General features: G+C 38.8%; 2 protein-coding genes across 2 annotated transcripts; one reads left to right on the forward strand and one right to left on the reverse strand.

Annotated features, from left to right (window-relative positions):
• The first annotated feature begins 15314 nt into the window (after positions 1 to 15314).
• LOC143882435 (putative F-box protein At1g49610) lies at positions 15315 to 22722 on the forward strand. The gene is made up of 4 exons (XM_077385926.1): positions 15315 to 16280; positions 18876 to 18956; positions 22162 to 22353; positions 22444 to 22722. The coding sequence occupies exons 1-4, from the start codon at positions 15315 to 15317 to the stop codon at positions 22720 to 22722; spliced, it is 1518 nt and encodes a 505-aa protein (XP_077242041.1).
• A 220-nt stretch (positions 22723 to 22942) lies between these two features.
• Positions 22943 to 23578, reverse strand: LOC143882436 (uncharacterized). Its single transcript, XM_077385927.1, has one exon. It carries the CDS (start codon positions 23576 to 23578, stop codon positions 22943 to 22945), a length of 636 nt encoding a protein of 211 aa, XP_077242042.1.
• Positions 23579 to 24214: the final 636 nt, after the last annotated feature.

The following is a 24214-nucleotide window of genomic DNA, read 5'->3' on the forward strand; positions in this document are numbered from 1 at the left end:
AATTAAGGCTGTGTGTTGAATTTTTTAAGCTCTATCATTGATTTTTTTTTTGAATGGTAGCCAAGAATATATTAAAAAAAGAGGACCGAGATGGTCAGATTATAAAGGAGGAAATAAAGAAAAACAACTATTCCAAAAAACAACAAATCAAGGAGGGAGGGAATCAAATAATGCTAAAGAATCTTTGGATACGCCCTCCCTCAGCTAATCCATCCGCCGCCGAATTCACAGATCGTCTCACATGCAAAAATGGCATGGGTGATGAACCAATCCTATAAAAAATTTGATCAAAAATACTGTCGATTCTCCAGGGGCAATTTTGCGATCTTTTGAACCATGAGATCACATTTAAGGAGTCACCTTCTACAACCAAGGAAGCCAAATGATGTTGATCAACTAGTTTTATCCCTTGGTAAACTGCGCGAATTTCCGCTTCCGATGCGTCTGCTACCCCAATGGGTCCAGCATAGGCCCATAATGCCTCCCCCAAGTCATTTCTCAAGACTCCTCCAATGTCGTCCGGACCTGGATTTCCCAAACTAGAACCATCAAAGTTCAGTTTAAGGAAGCCCGGAGGAGGAGGCCCCCATACTTGAACCACCTTTTGTTTAGCCTCCACACTGAAACAAACTTCTCTCCACCTTTCTCAAAGATCATAAGTGGATACAAATCTAAAGCAGGGAAGTATAAAAAATCAAGAAAATAAAAAGTAAGTGGACCTGACCCTACTTCATTTTATTTTTATTCGGACATGGAGTTGAGGGGAAATTTTTATTAACTTAACAAATGGGCATGCTGCATCATGCATATGTCATAGTACTTAGCTGCGTCATAGAATACTCGATCGTGTCGTGCTGAGTCGACTAGGATTTCCTTTGGCCGCGTTACGCGCCGCGTCCGTGTTTTCAAACAGTTGTTTGAACTAAGGAAGCATGAATCTTCCCCTGCATCGGGGACTCACGTTTCCCGGAACCCGGTTCCGAATCGGGAATCTTGACGCTTCCTCAAAAAGTGGGAATCACGCTTCTCCAAAATGGGAATCGCGCTTCCCCAACAACGGGAATCGCGCTTCCCCAAAACGGGAATGCGCTTCCCCGGCGCTTCACCCCGGCGTTTCCCCCGACTCTTTACGCCTCCTGCTTCCCACCATCCTAGGAGCCTTCGCTTCTCGCTTCCCTCTTCCCACTCTGGCAACCTTGGTTTGAACCATATCATTGGATGAGTATAAGAAAGGCTGCTCTTATTAAAAGTTACATATAAGATGCATTGGGTATTTTGTTTCAATCTGGAATGTTACTTTCCTGACTTTGTTCTAATAGCAAGCCAAGAAAGAGCCAAACTTAATTCGGGGACGTCACTGGATGTGTTTGTAGTCCCCACAAGGGCCATAACCCCTAATTTCTTAGATTAAGGATTCTTAGGTTCCCTCATCCAAGTCCTCTAATTATGGAATGAAAGTATCTTCATAGTTCATACATACATTAAAGGGAAGAAATTCCCCTTCACCATGGGAAAAGGACTCATCCCAGCACACAAGAGCCCAAATGAGGCAACTATTGGAAAGCTCAAGAAAGCCCCATTGAGGGTGTGTGGGCATTGGACTCTAGAAAATGCATTGCGAAATGGGGCGAGGTATTGCCTTTTTTTTTGGTACGTAAGCTGGGATTGAACCCCTACCTTTAGGTCTAAGAACAAAGCCTTGACCGTTGAGCTACAGTCTCAACCCCGGTATCGCCTTTATATCATTCCAAATGAAACTTATCAGCAATTGACAATTTTGAAATTCATATTGTGAAGGAAAGTAACTAAGGGGGATTTCTAGCTATTCCACCTTGTCTAGCCATATCTTTTCCACTCACCATGTGGATGGGTTATCCCATTTTCTCATATTTGGCTTTAAGGATGTCAAAACACCGTGCTAAATCTGGCAGATGGTATTTGGCAATTCCCTAACACTTCTTTCCAAGTAATATCATGATCATTTTGGAGTGGCATCCCTCTTCACATTATGGCCTCTCAAACCTTTCCATATTGCCTGCCACTACATATGATATATTAGAAATAGACATGCAATAACCAAGTCATGCAACGTTCCCAGTTTTAGAGGGAATATGTATATCTTATGCGAAAGTTTAATTGTCTATAACCAGTGAGGTTCACAATCTCTTGAATTCTATCATTGTGTACATTAATCTCACATGTTTTTGGTCGTTGATATGTTACTTCTTGACTGCTGTAGTGATAAACAAAGCAAGTGAGAACTCTTCCTGACATAGTTTCAAAATGTTATTGATGTGTTGGCTAGGAGAGATGATTGGAGTAATAGTTGTTAGATTTGGAGGGTGATGCAGGTGCATCCCAGCCATTCGAAGGCCGAGATCTTCAAATCAATGATCAGACTAATCAGGATACTCAGATCAACCATCGGATGACACAGATCGATGATCAAGCCCGAGATGATGCCGGATCATATTACCCGACGGCCGATCGCCCCGAGATCATCTAGATATCGGAGGACGCTACAATCAACGGTCCTTGTTCACAAAGGATCCGCAAATTAATTCATTTAATTTTATTTTTATTTGGAATTTTCTATTGGCGAAAATTAGTTTTATTTTTATTTGGAATTTCCTATTGGCGAAAATTAGCCCTTGTTTTAGTTGTGTTAGGAGTTATTTTGCTTAAAGTTTGGATTAGGAATTGTTCGTCCAAAGTTGGCTAATGTTTAGGAAAAGTTTGAGTTGCTTTAGGGGAGATATTTTTGGAATCTTAGAAGTTTTAGGATAGTTGTGTTTGGATGTCCAACAATGAGAAGAGCTTTTATCCTTCTTTGAGTAGGATTAGGAAAAGTCATGCAAACTCTTATAAACAGGCACCTTTGTAAAACGATTTCCATGATTGAATTAGATTGTGAATGAAAATAAGTTTGTTTTAGGAATTTATCATTTTTAGAAATTTAACTGACATCATCTCACATGTAGTATAGACCGTAGCTTTGATACCATGTTGTTTGTGTGTGTGTGTGTGTGTGTGTGTGTGTGTGAGAGAGAGAGAGAGAGAGAGAGAGAGAGAGAGAGAGAGAGAGAGAGAGAGAGAGAGAGAGAGAGAGAGAAGGTCTATTAGGGTTTTCAAGGTGTGTTAAAATATATACATATGCTAACTTTGAGAGACAAAATTACCCACATACTCCCAACAAGTTTCAAGGGGAGTTTTGGGAGTTCGAATACAAAAATAAAGTATTCTATTGGTTCCCAGCATCAAAGCTTCAAATCTGTAAAGTAGAAAAACTTCTGCTTTTGGCATTTGGGGAGCATGTATAGAGAAAAGAAGGGGAGAGGGATCAAAATTAAAGAAGAAGAGAGGAAAAATGATTTCACTTTTTCTAACTTATTTATTTTAATTGAGATTCATGTTCAGGGCATGTTCGGGAGCGCTTCTCATTCTTGCTAGAAGATTCATGCAATATCGGACTAATAAGAATGAGTGGAAGCGACTCCTAGTCGCTCCACAAAATCTCACCTACCTGTCGCCGAAAAAGTAGAAATAGGGGAAACGGACTCTGAGGGCCCTTGCTCCAGAATGTGCTTTTCCGGATTTTCATGCTTTTCTTGTTTCTGCGCCAACCATGGTTTTAAATTTCGATTTCGGTACTGGTTTTGGACCCCACCAAAATCGAAATTTCGACCGAAATTTCTGCCGAAATCCGGCAAACCAAGCAAAACACTATTTTATTCAATACAAAATTTCGGCCAAATTTCGGTAATTTGGGTCGAAATTTCAGTAAAATATTAAATTAATTAATAAAAAACAGGTTTTTGGGTGAAATTTCGACTGAAATTCCGAAATTTCGGATGAAATAAAATACCATTTCGGGTTTATATGATTTCGGTGTCGGTCTCCACCGAAATCTGAAATTTCAGATTTCGATCGAAATTTAAAACCATGGCGCCAAAAAAACCGAGGGAAACCATTTTTATAATGGTTGTCGAACACACCCTTAGTGTCTAACATTTTTTACTGTATGAATGTTTAGTGTCTAAAGTGAGAACTAAGAACTTAAGATATTACTCTCTGCTGGATATCATGGGTTGGATGTGATAGTTTAAACCAAAATTTGACTTTTTGAGTATTGTTTGACATACACTGGGATTGTATATTTCTTATGGATGCTATGAGATGAGAAGAGGTGTTGTACCACATTTATCTAATTTCAACTCTTTCAGGCAATGCCAATGTATTTTTATTTAATTTTCTTAATATTCTAATTTTTTTTTTCTTTCTTTCTTTTATTATACCTAAATAAAAATACCCAAAATAAAGTTAAAGTCTTTTCAAATTCCTTTTCCATCTTTTTCCTTATTTTGAATTCTTAGGCTCAGTTTTCATATTTCTTGAATTTGGTTTGCTAGTTTAAAAGTATAATTATTCAACCAATTCATCGCATAAACCGTTCAATTTTAAAAAATTGGTTCCATGAAATTCCGTTCCAACTCCCACAAATTTTAACCAAGATTAACCTTTGATTAGCCATCTCTGCCTCCTCCTAGAATGACCTTTCTCATGAATCAACAGTTGTTAAGATTATGATGTCAACACTGCCCTGCAAGGTGCAGCGAAATAACTATGATGGATTTGGCAAAATACTTGATAACTGTGCATGTGTTTGGAAGTTTCTTTTGTTGATTCTCACTTATTTTGATGTGTCTGGGTAACTATATTTGCTCAGATATGGCATGTGCATCATGGATATGTTTGTGTATGATATTTAACTTATTCTGAAGTATATGACGCTTGTAATATGGATAGCACTTATTTCATAGGTATCTGGTTGTCATAGAAATTGACTTTAGTTTCTGCTACTAAATTTAAGTCAACTTTTTGCTTCCTATCTGGGTATCATAGAAATTGACTTCAGTTTCTGCTACTTAATCTAAGACTTTGCTTCCTATCTGGGTATCAAAGAAATTGACTTCAGTTTCTGCTACTTAATCTAAGACATCTTTTTGCTTCACTATCAATGTAAAAGCTGATACTCACAAGTCAAAAACAGAGCAGAAATAGACACGATACCAAAATCGCATTAGATTATCATGGATTTTGAATATTGCAATTTGTAACCTTCCAATCAAATGAATTTCTATAACATAACAACCTTGTTTTGTAAAATGAGAGGGATAAATGAGAAGAGACACACAAATATGAAAAACACGAACACTTGTTGAAGGACCATATCATGGTTATCTCAATATGTCCGGAATATTGATAGCATAATATTGATCATTGAATTTCTGACTAATCTAAGAAATGAGACTGAAATGTTTGCTATCTCATCCTTCCTAGCAATCAAATTGCCAATTTACATTATTATTATTTTTATGTGCAAAGCATTTGCAACAAAAGGGTGAATGCTCTGAAAAGATCCGCCCCTCTAAACTCTGCTCTTTGGAGTTGGTAACGAGGTTGAGTGTACACTTTTCAATTTGACACTGAATGAATGCATCATTGACATTTTTTGGCCTATCATTAATAATATTTTATTAGTTTTTCGTTATTTTTTCCTTTTGACTCCTTCTTTATAAACCACTTTTTTATCTTCAACTATCTCTTACTGATAAACTTGTAGGCATGTTTGGCAACCATGAATAGCAAAGGAGTAGAGACAGGATGAGAAATCCCTAAAAACAATGGAAAAAAGCACCCTACTTCAAATTGAGTTTTTATGCTTCCGTCAGTCCCACCCTCTCAAGTCTCTCCCTCCCTGCCAATCTCTCACAACTGGCCCCACTAATATTCCATGGAATATTTTTTTCATGGTTGTCAGACATGCCCTCAACCTTCACTTTTGTTGAGACTAATTGCAATGATTCAGATAACACCACGAATAAGGACTATGATTGAGCCATGATAGAAGAGGAGGTCATACATGGATATGATGAGAACTTTCTAAGGATCTTACTTAGCGGGTTTTGGACTATTTTTAGTTTCCAAGCTTCATCCTATTATGTTTAATTTTTAGCTGACAAATTTAATTTTTATCTGACAAAGTTGTGGCATTACTCTAAATTGTGCACCACTTTTAAGAGATTATGTGTATTATATATTTATAATTCATATTTCGTGATTCATAGAATATGATACTTTGTTTTATATTGCTTGGAATGTATGTTTGATGGTAGAAAGTTTCAACTTTATTGCTCTTGCATGATGTTAATTGATTTTTTATACTACACTTGACTCTTCGTGACTGGTGCTGACTGTAATTTGATTGAAATTTAGCAGTGTTATTGATATTTGATAAGCTTAAGTTGCAAGCTTATATATAACTAGGAAGATAAAACGAGGGACGTACTGGGTATAGATTACAAGGGAGATGTGGAAGAAACAAAAAGATGTTTTTTGACATCGAGAAAAGGGATGTGGAAGAGAAGAAAGGTACGACCCCTGGTCGCAGGAGTTGAGAGCTTAAAGCTCTTAGGAAATGAAGGGGGGCTCTTTTTGTGTAAATATGCTCGTCGAACGTTTTTTTTTTTGGATGGTAGGGAGTTTTCGGAATTTTTGGTCATTTGTGGTTGCCTACGGTAGTCCCTGGATGGTGCAAGGGCTGGGAATGTTGTGTGGGGCTGGAAGCCCAACGCTAAAAGTTTTTTCCTGTGTAGAATTATGGAAGGTCACTTTGGTCTATCTGAGCGTGCTTAGGGACACTATCCTTCGCCGCTCGGGGGAGTTTTTCTCCGCCGGATAACCACTCCTCCCCATGATGGTTGTTTTCTTAGTTACCAAGGTGGGTGACAAAATGCTTTAGATCCTTGATGCATTTCGAGGCATATTAACTCGTTGGTTTTCTTCAATTATGTGGATGATGTTTGGGCTATGAGGTGTTTCTGTTGTTGGAAGTTTTGAAAGGTATTGTAGAAGGTTGCTGGGAAGGGTCGACACAGGAGGAAGTTTGGATGATGGTGGAAGTTTGTTAGTTGTTGTGGGAGTCTGTTACGCTTTTTTACTTTTTGGTCCCGGAGTATGCTTCTGGACCCTCATACTATGTAATTTCTGGTGGGACTACTGGTCCCCATGTATATTCCATGGTATGAATATAATAGTCGCTTTTAAAAAAAAAAAAAAAAAGTATGTATATAACTAGGAAGATGGATTCAAAATTTATGGAAACTATGGATTGGTTTTCTGATTGCTGATGGACCAGCATTTGCTGGGAAGACTCGTTGGGCAGACTTCCAGTTGAAGTAAGTCACATCTGGTAACTGATGATGGTTTTAATGGTAGTGGCATTTGTTTGAAAAGCTAACCCTTAGAGAAGGTTATTCTGTCATTTTCGTCATGGTTTTGTTTCCCAGTATTGATGACTCCAAATTGAAGTCACATATGGTCACTGATGATGGTTTTAATGGCAGTGGCGTTTGTTGGGTGGTGAGAAGAGTGGTTTATTGGGGCGGGAATGAGAGATGGGTTTGTCGGGATTTGGGTGGGATGATGACAGGATTGAGAAAGAGGGGTGACTGGATGATGTGGATGTCGGGTAGTGGAGGAAGAAAGACAATAGAGAGAGAGAGAGAGAGACGAGAGACTCCTGATCGTCTCACATATGAAGATTTTCCTCTTCCCGTCTTCCTTGTCTTCTGTTCATTCCATTGTTGAGCCTAAATCTGATTCTGAAGCTGCATCTCAGTCATGTTGGAAAGAAGCCATGCAGGAAGAACTCAAAGCTCTCATAAAAAATCAGCTAGTTCCTCTCCTTAACTTCATTCTCATTCTATAGGGCGAGTACCTTTGTTCCTCTTCCTGAAGGGAAGCAAAGGATGTCGATGGGTTTACAAGGTCATGCTCTTATTTTACGACGGTAGGGACGATTGCTTCCATTACTGCCTAGATAGATTGCCAAAACAGGTGCAAGGAGTTCTTCGTGTGCCACCCGTATCGGATAATCTGGGCTCTTCATGTTTCTAAATGTCAGCTAGAATAGTTACATAACGGGCGCACCAAAACAAAATCCTTAGATCAACATGTATAGATTTTAGTTACATTTATGCCGACCGAAATACTATTACTTTAATAAATGAATTACAGAACTTTGACCAATATCTTAAATCCTTCCGAAAGATAGCAAAAGGTCTGCAAAGTAAAATTTTCATTAGAGTTTAAATAATCCTTCAGATATGTTTGCCCAGCATGAATTCAGGACTGATTGAACAAACCAATGAAAGCATGGATTAATTCCTGGCAAAGTGTTGAAGACCTTCTCGAAGTGCCAACTCTGTTTTTCTCAAAGTGGGTCTAAATGTTTCAATCCCCACTTCATATGGCAGATGGGTATAATGTTGAAGGATCGCATGGGTTTCAAATGGAATGAGATCAAACCACGTCTCCCAATTTTAGCTATGTTTCGTATAGGTAAGACAAGTATGTTACCTACTCTGTTTTTGGTAGTTCTGTTATTACTAGAATTTGGAAGGATCTATTTTGCAACTCAAGCAATGTTTGTGAATGGAGAAACACTCAATGTGGCATTGGTTTGGCCTTATAAAATTTTAAATTGGTTAATCTAGTTATGTTGGTTGAGGCTTGAGGCTACACAATCTAAAAATGATAAGGCACCCATTCCACCCATAAGGACTAGTCCTTGTTCACAGCCCTAGTGCTGTCCAATTTTAATGTTATATGTGTGATGATACATAAGATTCCCTCGTCAATATTCTAGACATTCTCCCTACGATTAAGATATCTATGGCAGGAGATATGGTGTTTCAATTTCTTGATAGACTTACAGAAAAATTTCTCAGCTAATAATGAAATTGAACATCTTATTCATTTTTATATGGTCTGGGCGTCAACTGAGAATCCCAATTCCTAATCCATCACTTCTTCCCCACCATCTTCCATTAGATTGCAATTCAACCCTAATAGACACTAATATTGGTATTGGTTATTCATCAGTTCCAGCATTTCAACTCCAGCTAATATAGGGAAGCTTTGTTGAGCTGACTTGAATATTGATCTACAGAAAGGGGTTCTACTTTCTAATCAAAGGCCTATTCTATGGACTCTCTACTCTTATCAAGTGCATGTACAAGCACTTAATAAGGGTAGACCTATGGGTGTGTGTATTATACATTGAGCATGGTCACATGTACAGGACAACAAATGGAGTGATCAGTATTAGTTGGCAGATACTTCAGTTTACAAGATACAGGTAATCTCTACACGTAAGAGGCTCATAATATCTTTTGTATTATATAACTTTGACATTACAAAACAGTGAAGCTCAATCTTTGATGTGGTTTGCCGAAGGAGACAGTTTTCCTTTACCATCCAAACCCTAAAATCATAACTCTCTCTTGATTTATTTCTAAGGATCTTAGGGTTTACTTTAATTTGGGATTACTTTTTTTTTTTTTTTTAATTTCCTGATGAGGATGGGGCTGTTGATGTGTTTTTTTTCCCTGGTGATAATGAGGTTTATATTTCGAAAGTGACATCTTTTAAGACTAAAATGGGCTTAAAACAACTTTTGCACCTTTTTTTTTTTTTTTTTTTTTGGGAAGTGATATATTAGCTTGCTTTTCTTACTTGAGACAGCCCCTTCCGGTGTATTTATGACCAAGGTTTTAAATTTCGACCATAATCTGAAAATTTTGGTTTCCGTCAACCCCAAAACCGAAATTGTAGATGCTTGAAACGTTATAATATTTTGTTAAAAATTTCGAAACGAAATTTTGTTTTCCTTGAATTTTTTGCCGATATTTAAGGAATTTCACTGAAAAGTCTAGATTTTTTAATTATTTAATACTTTCCCGAAATCTCAGCTAATTTTCTATGAAATAAATTATTATTTTATTTGGTTTCATGGATTTTGCCTGAAATTTTGACCAAAAAATTCAGTTTCGGTGAGGACCGAAACACTTTCCAAAACCGAAATTTGAAACCATGTTTATGACAACTCTCTTACACAAAAAAGGGCTGTCCCAAGTAAGAAAAACGGGCAAATATATCATTTCCCCATTTTAGAAAGGGAGTTGATTTTTGCGCTCTAATGTTTTGATAAACATGCTCTTCAGATGTTTGTCGTGTAGTATTTAAGGGCTTCAAGAGCTTTTTGAGAACCGCAATATTCCTCTGACAGCCCTTTAAATACTACACAAACAAAATTTGGAGCGTGTGTTTATCAAAACATTGGAGCGCAGAAATCATTTCCCTTTTAAAATGGTTGTAAAAGATGTTTCGCATAATCTAAAGGAGTGGATTTCACCTCCGCCAGGACCTAAGTGCGTTGCCCCAAATCATCCCATTCACTTTTTGATGAATGGTTGAGATTTAGCACAAAAAAGTAGGGGTGCAACTTGGGTCGGGGTCAACCCAAACCTGACGGGTTCAACCTGAGTAGGGTTGGCAACTGCTAGGGTCGGGTTGGGAAAAGGGAACCCGAAAACTTGGTTGTTGCTTTTCAGTAAAAATATCATCTCCCTATTACCCCCCCCCCCCCCCCCATAACGTGATTTGACGTAAAAAAGTGTTAAAGTTTCCTTTCGTCAGAAAAAACTGGTCAAATGTGTGCATGATAGTGGTGGTGTAAATGGGGTTAGTTAGTGGATGGATGTGTGTTTATGGGTGTTAGTTATATAGCTATGTGTTGTAGGGTAGTGGGAGTTAGTTATTTATGAGGTGTCTTGTTAGTGGGTAAGTGTGCTTGTGATGTGGCAATCTCTCTTGCTTGTATTTATGTAATAGCAATCTAATGAAATGAAAGGAAGAGAAATTTCTAGCAAAGAGACGTAAGTTTCTTGGAGAGTCATGGTTCCTCTCGATTTGAACCACTAGGATTGTATTTATTGGTGTAGGAATGGAAATTATTCATCCTCATCCTCATCCTCTCCTTTCTCCCCATCCTAGACGCTATAAATACAAGCTTCCTCTCTAGTAGATGGAGATATCTCTCTCACCCCCGATCTTGATTTTGATCAACGCCTCATAGTCTCCCAGTATTGGTAATGACATCCCTCTTATTCTCCTACTCTCCGAGTACATGCCGCGCAACCAAACACTACTTACTATTCTCCGAGGTAATTCTAGACAAATCAAAATACTTCTCCTTCCTTTTGACTTTTGACCTCTTATTCCACTACTATCCGAGCCACCCCCGCACATTGAAGGTGACTCAGAAACGTACTAGCTTGGGCCAGCAACAATGGGAAGGGCACATGGCAAAAAAACAAAGGACACGCACATGGCAACAAAGCGAAGGGCACTTGGCCGCTAATGGATATCATCGAGGAAATAAGGGACCCTGTTGAGCGTATTAAAGATGGTGTGGACACTTTGTCGCCGTGCTTGTATGGTCTTCCTCATATATCAATATAAGCATTGGAACAATTACCAATGGGGGATAAACATTAGGCGAAATTATCACCAGAACCCATGCTTTTCAAAAATTATCAACGAGGGACAAAAGAGGTCTTGTCAGTAAAAGCTGGACGAAAATGCCATTTGGCATTTACAACACATTTTGACCTTGTTTTTTCCTTCTTCTCTCTTCTTTTACTTTTCCATTATCACCTTTTTGATTTTTTTTACCCTACTAGTCATCTTCCTCCTTGTTCAGCCACCATTGTTGCTGGCAAATCTTGAAAACTTGAATGTTGAGTTCTTACCATCTATCTCTCTATATCTAGGTTTTGTTTTTCTTTTTTTTAGGGTGTTGCACTATTTTTCCTTCCTCTGTTTCTTATTTATCTTGTTTAGGGTTTAAGCGATTTGTATTTTAGGGTGTGTTCTGGAGATAATGCATGGATGGCTTCACTCACTTTTTGGAAGATAAGTAGTTGTATAAAAAAAAATTGATGTAATACATGAATGGATGGCTACACATTTTTTTATTTACTTAATTTTTTTTTTGTAATGCACAAATTGGGATGTAATACATGAAGCACATTTAATGAAAACAACATCCATTTCTTTTGTTATTTCTATCATGAGCAGAATTGTAATGCCATTAGAAGAGTTGCTATAGGCAGAGGGTTTTGTAGCAGAAGGGGTTTATCAACTCTATGGAAGGGAGTTAGTAACTCTCAAAAGTAGGGTTACCAATTTTCAAATGGGCTTGTCAAGTGCTTGAAAATTGGCCGAGGGTACTGGAGTTTTGGAAGGGGGTTTTCAAGTCTCTAGGATTGGGGTTATCTAGTATAAAAAATGGGGTGATCAAGTCCCTGAAAATTAGCCAAGGGTACTGGAGTTTTGGAAGGAGGTTTTCAAGTCTCTGGAATTGGGGTTATCTAGTATCAATAATGGGGTTACCAATTTCCGAATGGGCTTATCAAGTCCTTGAAAATTGGCCGAGGGTACTGGAGTTTTGGAAGGGGGTTTTCAAGTATCTGGGATTGGGGTTATCAAGTATCAAAATGGGGTTACCAATTTCCGAATGGGTTTATCAAGTCCCTGAAAATTGGCCGAGGGTACTAGAGTTTTGGAAGGGGGTTTTCAAGTATTTGGGATTGGGGTTATTTGGTATCAAAATGGGGTTACCAATTTACGAATGAGCTTATCAAGTCCATTAAAATTGGCCGAGGGTACTGGAGTTTTGGAAGAGGGTTTTCAAGTCTCTGGGGTTGGGGTTATCCAGTATCAAAATGGGGTTACCAAATTCCGAATGGGCTTATCAAGTCCCTTATGAACACATTTTTACTTCATGTTTTTTTCACTCGTTTATTTTCACCATTTTTTTTCTTTCTACCCTACGATTCGTCTTCCTCATCCTCCATTGAAAGGGAGAAGGAGAAATGCAAAACCCTAAAACTAATGATGGGAATGAACTCACGTTTCAAGTTTTCGAGCTTTCCCGCCTCCAATGTTGGCTAAATGATGAAGAAGATGACCGGTAAGGTAAAAAAAAATAGGGAAAGAAGAGAGAACAGGGTAAAGTGGAAAAGCAAAACGTGTTGCTTAAGAAAAGGGCATTTTCGTCCAACTTTTAATGACAAGACCTCTTTTGTCCCTCGTTGATAATTTCTGAAAAGCATGGGTCCTATTGATAATTCCGCCTAATTTTTGTCCCCCATCGGTAATTGTTCTATAAGCATTTTAGAATGGCAATTGGCTGAAGGAGTCTCTCCCATTCTCCTTGCTGAGGATCTGCTCCCATTGTCGCTGTTAGCTCTCATTAATTCTGCAGCCAAGGAATGAATCATCCCTACCGATCTACCTGAAGTTCAGAGAAACATCATCATCGACCGTGCTCTTGTACCCTTCCCCTTGTAATCTACAACCTGAAACTGATATAGAACAAAACTCAAGATGGGAAGATATCGTTGAAGCATACTTGAGATGCAATAAATACCACCCCTGGTTTTGGTGGAATGCTGATATGTGGACTATTTTTTTAAGGCAAAGAACAAGGGGTGCAACACGAGAATTTCCCAGGCGGTCACCCATTCTTGTACTAGTCGCACCCAGAAGCACACTTAACTTCGAAGTTTGGATGGGATGCATTCTGAAGCAAATTCACACCAACCAAAATTGTTTTTTTGTTGTTGAAGGTACTAGTTGCGCCCAGAAGCACACTTATCTTCGGAGTTTGGATGGGATGCAGTGCATTTGTGTAGGAATGATTGTACCATTATGAAGCAAATTCACTCCAACCAAAATTGTGTTTTTTTTTTTTTTTTGTTGAAGGGTTTTGTATAAAATACTCTCACGGATGTCTATTAACGCTAGAAGATTTAACCTACCATGCCCTCTCAATTCTGTCCTTTTCCCACTCTCCCTAACCCTCCCTCAACAGTTGTAAGCTAATATTACATGGAAAAAAAATTCATGGTTGCCAAACATGGTAAAGGTTGGTCGACTTGTTTACCGAAGAGAAATCCTTAGATCGACATGTATAGATTTTACAACTGCATCTTTGTTTCGTATAGGTATGACAAGTATGTCACCTCACCTACTCTGTTTTTGGAAGTAAGTCTTATTATTCCTGGAATTCTGATGTTTCTCTGTAGCAATAGTCCTTGCTTTGGTCTTGTTGATTCTTAAAAAGGGATGGGCAATGATACCCCCACCCCCGGTGGCCCACTAACGGGAAAAGTGAGACGTAAGTTACATAACCCATAAAGCATGTTTCCAATCTACTTTTTACTCTCTCTCTCTCTCTCCCCAACATGCATGAACGGTTGGTGGTCCCAACAATTAATTTGTTTTAATATGTGAGCAAGGTAGGCATCATTCAATGGCCCGCAACGTAAATAGGTTGCACCCCAAAATATAGGAGAAAAACCAATAGTCCTTGCTTTGGTCTTATTGATTCTTAAAAAGGGATGGGCGCTGATATCCCCTCGGCGGCCCACTAACGGGAAAAGTGAGACGTAAGTCACGTAACCCATAAAGCACTTTTCCCAACTAATTTTTACCGGTACAACGCTACTCCAATGCGGTCTCTCTCTCTCTCTCTCTCTCTCTCCCAACATGCATGAACGGTTGGTGGGCCCAACAATTAATTTGTTTTAATCTGTGAGCAAGGTAGCCATCCATTCGATGGCCCACAGTGTAAATAGGTTGCACCCCAAAATATCATTTCCAAAGGATGATCCTAGCCCTCCAATCTAAAGAGAAACTGCAAGTTATAGAAACCTCTATAGATTGGAGGGTTGTGATCATCGCATCGAAATGATTTTTGGGGCACAACCTATTAACATTGTGGCTCATCGAATGGATGGTTTGCATCATCCTATGGTTCAGGTCGTACAGTAACATTAAAGCCCAATTGTAGGCCCCACTTATATTTTTCTGAAATAAAGTGTACGGTCCACACAATAGGATGATCCAAGCCGTCCATTTGGTGGGCCGTGAGGTAAATAGGTTGTGCCCCAAAATCATTTCCACGGGATGATCACAACCCTCCGATCTTTAAGGTTTCCATAACAGTTTGGGATGCAACCTATTTACGTTGTAGGCCATCAAATGGATGGTTTGGATCATTTTGTGGTGGGGCCTACCTTCCTTGATAGTAGTGTTGTAGAGGGGTGATTTTATCATAAAAGCCGGTAAGAAGGTAAGAAACGTGCTTTATAGTTAGTGGGAGCCTCAATATCAGCGTAAAGGGATTTGCTAGGCAATTTGGGACCTTTGCATTAGAGAACAACCACACATGGTCACTTTACGGCAGATTTTGTCATATTTGTTGGCTGGCCTTGACGTCACTGTCACGGATGACATAAGCCACGTGCAGTCAAAAGTTTCCGTTTCTTTCTGTGTCGGAACCCTAACACTGAGAATAAAAGAGTATTGCTCTCAGAAAAAGCACACTCTTAACTCTTTCCATGGAAGTAGAGGAAGAAGAAAACAACGATTCGATTTCCGAGGAAGAAGAAGACAGTGATTGGGAGCCTAACCCCAATCATTGCTTCATCACCAATTTACCAGATCAACTCCTCCTCCTCATCCTCTCCTTTCTCCCCATCCTCGACGCTATAAATACAAGCTTCCTCTCTACTAGATGGAGATATCTCTGGACTCTCACCACCAATCTTGATTTTGATCAACGCCTCATAGTCTCCCCAACCGAAGACTTCTCAAAAAGCCGTCGCCTCTTCGCGAGCTTCGTGGACCGGGCCCTACTCCTCCACGAAGGATCTGAAATCAACAGACTCCGGATCTGGTTCAATTACGACCACGAACTCTACGAATCACATCTATCCTCATGGATCCGTTTCGTAATCCTTCGTAACGTGAAAGAGCTCGATTTACAACTTGAGAGGGAATGGGAAGACAATGATTTTTACTTCTGGGACATGCCCTTCCTTTTCAACCCATCTGTCTTCATTCGTGATTCGGTTAGGGTTTTGAAACTCTGCTTGCCCGGCCTTGATCCGACCCCGGATATGCGCTTTGGCTCAATCACGACTCTTCATCTGAAACAAATCGGATTGACAGAACGCACGATACCGGATCTTCTTAACTTTTGTCCGCATCTCGAGAATTTGGTTCTGGATCATGTTGGTTTGTACATGGCTCCTCTCAAGATCTACTCGGTGAAGCTTAAAACTCTCTCCATCGTCAATTCTATTCAAATGAATGGATCTGTTGAGATTGATGCTCCTAATCTTTTATCTTTTACCTGTATCCGTTATTTAGCGGATGATTATTTGATCAAGGACGTGTCGTCTCTGGTTGAAGCTGTCATTATTTTTAGCTTGTCCAACGCTTTTTTCCAGAATTGGAGAAAGATTGTTAACGCTCTAACTCATGTCCGTAGTCTCAAGGTCCAGAGTTGGTGGTGGATGCAGGTATGTTTCTATTTGTGTTCTATGTTTGTTGCTACGCATTAGTTTGAGTTGTTAGAATCATGGTTTTAAATTTCCGCCGAACCAAAATTGAAATATTTCCCAAAATTGAAATATTTCAGTTTCGGCACAAACTGAAACGAAATTCATATGAAGTCATTGTTGACAAGATTTCGCCGAAATTTTACCAAAATGTCACCGAAATATTTTTATACTTTTTTTACAAAATTTCCACCGAAATTTTAAAAATGTACACTTAAATGTTATAATTTCCACCGAAATAGTAAAAATTTCAATTGAAATTGCCAAAATTGACACTGAATTTTTCGACATTTCAGTCAACATTAAAAAAATAAACGAAATCTCAATTATATTTTGACATGATTTTGGCCGAATTTTTTGCCCGAAACCGGAACATTTCGTTTTCGATGGTGGCGGAAACCGGCACCAAAACCGAAATTTAAAACCTTGGTTAGAATATGTGACATCCAACCGTTGGATTATCTTGGTGGTAGATTAAGCAAGTTGGACAGATGAGGTAACCTAGATATCTTAGGTAACCAGATTAGAGTAGCAATTAGGTTATATCAGTATGTTTCTATCTTTATCTCTTTCCACAATCAGTGCTTATCTTTCTATGTTATTCTTTTTTAGTGTTCTTTATAAACCCTCATTCGGCTCATTGTAATTCACTCAAGATTAGTGGGAAATCTTTAATTTTATCATGAGCGGTACCTTTTTCTTCTTCTAAATAGATTCTATAAGGACAACAGCGATTATGAACATAAAAATTGAAGAAATTAAAGCTTAGCACAAGTTCGGATATAAGGATACCAAAACAATGAGCAAAATCTACAACTTGGTGTTGGAAATTCGTCAACACTTCTCTCCAAGTAATATCATGACCATTTAGGAGTGGCATCCCTCTCCATCGCATGGCGATTAAAGATTTTTAAAATTGTCTGCCACCACATTGTTACATATCTGGCAACATTACCTTTTAGGGTTTGATTTGGTTTCTCATGCAGCTTTGTGATTTGATTTTATTTCCTTTATGTTTGTTACCAAGTTAATAGACTTTCTTATTTAGTAGATAGCCATCAGGGATGGAGCCAACAGGGCACGATGGGGGCAATTGCCCCCAATGAAAATGGGGAAATTTTCGCTATGTGATAGGTTTATTCAGTTTTCTAGTAAAGACCCACTTGAAAATCGAAAATATTTCTCAGATTATGTCCCTGTATTATAGCATTTGTTTCTTAATCCCCTCAAAAAGCAACTGAAGTTAATGCTAAATTTTCGTAAATCCCTTGTTTATAGCATTTGTCTCTCTCTCTCTCTCTCTCTCAATTAATGTGATTTACTCTCTCTCTCTCTCACCACTAAAGTTTCAATTTCTACATGAGCAATGACAAAAAAAAGATCCACGTATTTTTCAAAAATGACTGAGACCATTTCATGGGATGATCCAAATCGTTCATTTGTTATGGGCCACAATGTAAATAAGTTGTGCCCCAAAAATCATTTTCATAGGATGATCTAACCCTCCGATCAATAAAGGGACAACCTCTATAGGTTAGGATCATCGATTGGAAATGAGTTTTGAGGCAAAACCTATCTATATTGTGGCCAAATAAATGACCGGTTTGGATCAACCCGTGAAGTGGGCTGTACACATTCCTTTTGGTAAAATGGTGAACAGCCACACACCATATAAAAACTCATGATTGATATAGGTAATTATGAGATTTTATATGTTGTCCGCACGTGAAGTCCAGTGTTTTTCAAAACCTACCTTGTGGCCAACTTCATAGGACGATTCAAACTGTTCATTTGTTGAGCCACAATGTAAATAGGTTGCACGTACCCCTTTAATCAGGGACGTAGCCCGTGGGCGAATGGGGGCACTTGCCTCCCTGAAATCCGGGATTTGTTGGTCCACACCACAGTGTGAATAGGATGTAGTATTTTTCAACTATAATATTTTTCAAAAAAAAAACTAGATCCCTCTTCGAAAAAAGACTAGGTCCCACTTCATATGATGATCCAAACTGTTCATTTGCTAGGCCACAATGTAAATAGTGAAATCTCTGGCATTGTTGGACCATGATGTAAATATTTGGCCCCACCCAACAAAACATAGTGGGCACCAATACATCAAAATTCGAGGTTTAAATTGTGGGTTCCACATAATGCATGTGATAGGGGGAGATTGTGGACCCCACCTATCAAAACAAGAAGTGTAAAAGGTGTGGGCCCAACATACTACAACAACCATTCTTTGCCCCCTCTAGACCAAATTCCTGGCTCCGCCCCTGATAGCAATTATGGGAGAGTTGCCATCTTTTTCAAGATGGAGGGAGGAAAGTTTATTTGTATTTATTCTCATTATTGGAGGAATAAAGGAATCACTTCATTCTGGTTGAAATCTGTTTTTCCAAGAGGACACAGTGTTCCTCTCCCTGAGGGTAATTGCCAATTGATAGGTCCATAACCTATCATTTGGTATCAGAGATGGAGGCTCGTGTCGATTGCATTGAAGCATAAGAGACTGAGGTGAAGGAGCAACTTGATGACAAGTTTAATATCCGTCCACAGGCAATGGAACGATTGTCATCACGGATGCTAACTGTTGCCGGTGACGACGAGTTGAATGTTGCGAGTGAAGGCGGATCAATTGTCAGTAGTCATGTTCAAAATGTGCAAGGAGATGGGCGGATCAAAACGCGCTTTGCACAAATAAACTTTCCTAGATTTGATAGACACGATCCCCTTGAATTTATATACAAGGACAATTTTTTAGTTGTCACAGGACAATGGATCATGAAAGGGTTCTACTAGTGTCATTTCACATGGACAGGGTGGCTTCCACATGGTTCCAATGGATGCACAAAACCACATCTATTCATTCTTGGAAAGAACTTACAGAAGCACTCTTATCACGCTTTGGTCCGACTGATCATGAGAACTTGGATGGGTTGCTGTCCAAGGTTATCAAGAGGAATTTGAATGGATTGCAAATAGGGTTAGGGTTCGACGGACAAGGTGCTCATGGGAACATTCATACAAGGCTAGCGAGACGAGATCAGGCAAGAGGTATTAATGTTCCAACCTTTTTTCCTTAAAGCATGCGATGAGTCTAGCTCGAAGCCAAGAAGAGAAGTTAGATAGTTTGCAGAAGTCAATGCGCCCAGGCCTTAGTCGTGTCGCATTTCCAACTAGCTCTACGACGAATCATACGGGCTCAAGAGGATCAACAAATGTTGGGTTTGAGAGTTACAACCAGCCCACCCAACACAAAGAGTGGATCCGGAACGATTACCGCCCCGGTAAAACAGATCTCACAAGAGGAGATGCGTAGTAGGTGCTCAATAGAGGAGATGTGTAGTAGGTGCGCACAAGGTCTTTGTTATTATTGTGATGAGCGCTTCACACCCAGTCATTGATGTAAGAGCATGCAAATTTTTATGATTGAAGATTTGGAGGAACCTAATATGCGATTGGATGAAACCGAAAACAAACGATGGAGTGGTGGAAGTTACACAGTTTCCTTCCTTCACGCCATGAGGAAATGTCGTGGCTTAGGGGGTGGCAATGTTAAACATCTGATAACATTACCTTTTAGGATTTGATTTAGTTTCTCGTGATTTGATTTTATTTCCTTTATGTTTGTTACCAAGTTAATAAACTTTCTTATTTAGTAGATACCAATTGTGGGATAGTTGCCATCTTTCTCAAGATGGAGGGAGGAAAGTTTATTTGTATTTATTCTCATAATTGGAGTAATAAAGGAATCACTGCATTTTGGTTGAAATTCGATTTTCTAGGAGTGTCCCCTTTCCCTCTCTGTGGGGTAGTTGCCAATTGATAGGTGCAGAACCTATAACACATCAAGAACTTCAGAAATGGACATGTAGTTACCTATTTATGCAAACCTCATAGAGGAAATCTGTTTATCTTTTGGGAAAATTGAACTGTCTACAATCAGTGAGATTCGCAATTCCTTGAATTCTATTATTACGGACATCGATGTGACAAAAAAAAAATTCTCATATTTTGGCCACATTGATATGTTACTAGGAAATTTCTATGGTTGTAAACAGTGCACAAAAAAACTCTGCATGCCAAGTTTCAAAATGCCAATTTTGTATTGGAAATGAAAGATAATTCGATTACTGTTTCTAGATCTATTCCTCTTAGAGAGCTACATGTGGTCATTCTCTTGAAGATGTAGCTGTTAGGTTATTGAAATTGGTGGAAAGAAAGGGAAACCATTGCCCTCGGCATCTTAAAATCTGGCCAACTTTACATCTTTCTTTTGGCTCGAGTTGTATTATAAACCATGTGTCAAGGTTCCTTTAAGACACCTCATGATTCTCTTAGCAACTTGTAGGTGTTCTTATCTCAGATAGATTATGCATAAACTGACACACTTGATTTGTAGCATAGGTAATGTCAGGGCGTATGAAGGTCTAAGTATTGAAGTGAACCAAGCATGATTATGTACGCGTTGTGGTCTACCTCATTTTCTCTATCTTGCCTGCTAGCCATCATAGGCTTGATGTGAGACCAATAGGGAAGAAAACTAGATCTCGTAACTTTGATACCAAACTGATGTAGAATTCAAAGATAATATCAATCAATTGTGGGGTTTGAATGAATTTCACAATTACAATCAGATATAACCGATGAATTCAAAAATAATATCAAGCACTTGAGTCCAAGATCAAAATCATTCCGACTCATATGTTGGATTTAAGATCAAGTCGATCTGTAATTCGGAGAATTGAATTTTAAAGAAAGATGACCTTTTGAGCACAGAACTTCTTTGTTCTTTGTATACTCATCATAAAGGAAATGAGAATCCTAATAGTCCTAAGCTGGAAAGGCTTACTATTTATTTTATATTCTTCATCATGAAGGAAATGAGAATCCTATCATAGAGAGAGACATTTCTAAGTGTTAAATTACCAACTTCTCCAAAAATTTAAGCTTTTGGAGAAATGCGTTATTTATCTTTTATACTTTTAACACTCCCCCGCACATGCGGTCCACTTGGCTAACACGTGGCACATGGGTCCCACTGGGCCGATCATCGCATGTGGATTTTTGCTATCCGGGAGGCTTGAACTCAAGACCTTTTGGCTCTGATACCATGTTAACTTAAGCTTTTAGAGAAAGGCGTAATTTATCTTTTATACTTTAACACTAAGAAAGGATTGCTTTATTGTACTGGAGAGATATGTGCTTTTCAAAGTTGAAACCACACTTGATTTAAACAAAAAAATTTCTTAGAGGATTCTTACCCATATTCTTTGTTTTTTAATGGCTATCCATACCCATATTCTAGACTCAAATAACAGATCCTTGCCGTATCCTAAGAATTTTGAGTTTGGAGGATCCTCATTCCAGATCCTCACAATATGTGATAACCAAATCTGTATCCAAATAAATGCGCAGACTTGGCGTGGATATTGATAGGTCCAGATTTTATAACTTGTATTGAATTATCTGACATTTGTGTGATATGGAATTTATAATTAACGTGCAATATTTGAAACAGGTATAATATCGATCTATCGCTCATTTTGATTTCTCTAGGTTTGCATGGATATAGCAATTCACAACTGTCCAATGAAATGATTTTTTAGAGGATAACAGCCACATTTTGTTGAACAAAAGAGATTGAATGAACAGACACGCACATATGTGAGAAATACAGTCACAATGACGTTGAAGGAACATATCATGGTTATCTCTCTCAACGTGTTTGTTTTTTGTCATTGATTTCTAAAAATGAGAGTTCGAGACTGAAATGCTTGCTATCCCTTCCTTTCTAGGAATCTAATTACCAACTTACATTGTTGTTTTTTTTATGTCAAAGCATCTTCAACAAACAGGTGAATACTCTGAAGAGATCCTCCCCCATAAATTCAGGTATTTGGAGTTGGAAACGGTGTTGAGTAAAATGGAGCTTCCAGGTATAGCTAGAATACTCAGGATTTCTCCCAATCTTGAAACCATGGTTCTTGAGAGCGACATGGTTGACCAAATGGCTTACATGGCAGATAACAATGTAAGCATCAACCATGATTAAAGCTCTTACACTTCATGTGATTCTGCTTACTCTCCTTTATTACAACTGGTTCTATGATTCTTTTGTTAGGCTTCCGAGGAGAGCTACACGGGAGACTATTTAGAAAAGGTATTTACCGGAAGTCCACTATACCTCAAGAAACTAAAGATAACATCATTTTTGGCAACAGATAATGAGATAGAGCTGGTGAAATATCTGCTCAAGTATGGGGTGGCCTTAGAAAAGATTATTCTTGTCCCTTATAAAACAGGTTTAGTATCAGTTTCGCCTGAACATTTAGCAGAACGATTTCAAGAACTGCAGGCTTTTCCAAGATCCTCTAAGGATGCTGAAATATTGTTATTGTAGAACTTTGACTGGTGTAAGTGGTTTTTCCTTTTAGTAGTTTTCTTCTATGTTATTAAACCAATGATTGCAATGAGAATTTCTTTTAGAATTTGGGGATTTTCCATTATTAATTTTTTTATGGCATGCATGCTTGGGTTGCAATTTTCCAAGTAATATATTTAAAGACTCTGGAAAAGTTCTTATTTTATTTATTTTTATTTTTTATTTTTGGTAACTGGGGTTAGGCAAGACCCTGACCAGAGAACAACACAGAAAATAAAGAGAAATTATACATCCGGGAGTAAAGGTTGCCTTCAAGGTCCTCCTTTACAATGTCAATAAGGGTGATCGGAAAGTGATTGCCAAAGATGGCTGAACCCTTGCCAGGACAGTCGGTTTTTGAGAGGAAATCAGCAGCTCGATTAGCTTCTCGCCATATGTGAGAGATGAACCATGAGAAGTTCATGAGGATCTTGACGATATCGGCAAGGAGCGGTTTCTTCTTCCAGGGACAAGCAATGATACCTTTTATAATGTTAACAGCCAGAAGGGAATCTGATTCGATCCAAAGGTGCTGGACATTTAGATCAGTTACAAGGATGATGGCGTGATGAATAGCTTCAAGTTCCAGCTCTTGAAATTGGTCTGTTTGGATTGGGAGAGAGAAAGCAGCCATGATGGTACCTTTGGAGTCTCGGATGAGGCCTCCTATCGTTGCGTTATCATCGGCTAAGGATGCATTGCAAAGCCACTTTTGGAGGGATCCATGAGCAGTATCTGGGAGCTTTCTGACTTGTGATGCATGGAATGTTGAAGATTTCGGCAAAAGTCTTGTTCCACTGGCTAGATTGACCATCAAGTCTGAAGGAAAATGCATCTAGCTCTTACGATGGATAAAATATCCTTGAGGATCTCCTGTTTATGTCTGAATTTCTTGTTATGGACTCTGTTATTTCTCTCTGTCCAGATGTGATAGATAGAAGCAGTGAAGGCTGTCCTTATGGGCATTGCAAGCTGGTTTTTTTCCAGGGTGAGAGGTTCTAATCCCTTCCTCTTCTTTTAATAAGGATTCGAGTGCCTTTCTTCTGTGGGAGAAACGCCACAAAACAACAGACAGTGAGTCTCAGGAGCCCAGACCCAGGAGTTTGTCTCGGATGGAGAGTTTTTGATGAAGAGCTTGCCAAGAATGAAGCTCTGCTTGGGATATGGCCTCTAAACCAGATGGAGGAAGCCCATTGAATCTTTGGCTTCTTTGTCCGAAGACAATTCCAAGGGCTCTCCAGAGTGAATCTTCCATCAGATATAGGCTTCCAAATAATTTCGTTTGAGGCTACTGGGATTGAAAGAGTTTTGTCAAGGACGCTGTTGATTGTTGTGTGGCCTAGGAGATTTTCAGTATCCCATTTTCCATTGTGGAATAGTTGATCAACTGACGTGCAAAGATGAATAGCTCGTAAGTCTTTTCCTTCAGTGTATTGATTTCGCATGTGGCCATTTAGATGCCATGGTTGGA

The sequence above is a fragment of the Tasmannia lanceolata genome, unplaced genomic scaffold, assembly GCF_043159265.1.
Source record: "Tasmannia lanceolata isolate RefF3 unplaced genomic scaffold, GAP_Taslan_0.1 ptg000008l, whole genome shotgun sequence".
In the NCBI taxonomy this organism is placed as follows: Eukaryota; Viridiplantae; Streptophyta; class Magnoliopsida; order Canellales; family Winteraceae; genus Tasmannia; species Tasmannia lanceolata.

Excerpts from the sequence above, each read along its gene's own strand:
- LOC143882436 (XM_077385927.1), bottom strand. The coding sequence starts at position 23,578 with ATGCATTTTCCTTCAGACTTGATGGTCAATCTAGCCAGTGGAACAAGA.
- LOC143882435 (XM_077385926.1), top strand. The coding sequence starts at position 15,315 with ATGGAAGTAGAGGAAGAAGAAAACAACGATTCGATTTCCGAGGAAGAA. Across the intron at positions 16,281-18,875 it reads AGAGTTGGTGGTGGATGCAG|GCAATGGAACGATTGTCATC; the intron begins GTATGTTTCTAT and ends ATCCGTCCACAG. Across the intron at positions 22,354-22,443 it reads CTTACATGGCAGATAACAAT|GCTTCCGAGGAGAGCTACAC; the intron begins GTAAGCATCAAC and ends TTCTTTTGTTAG.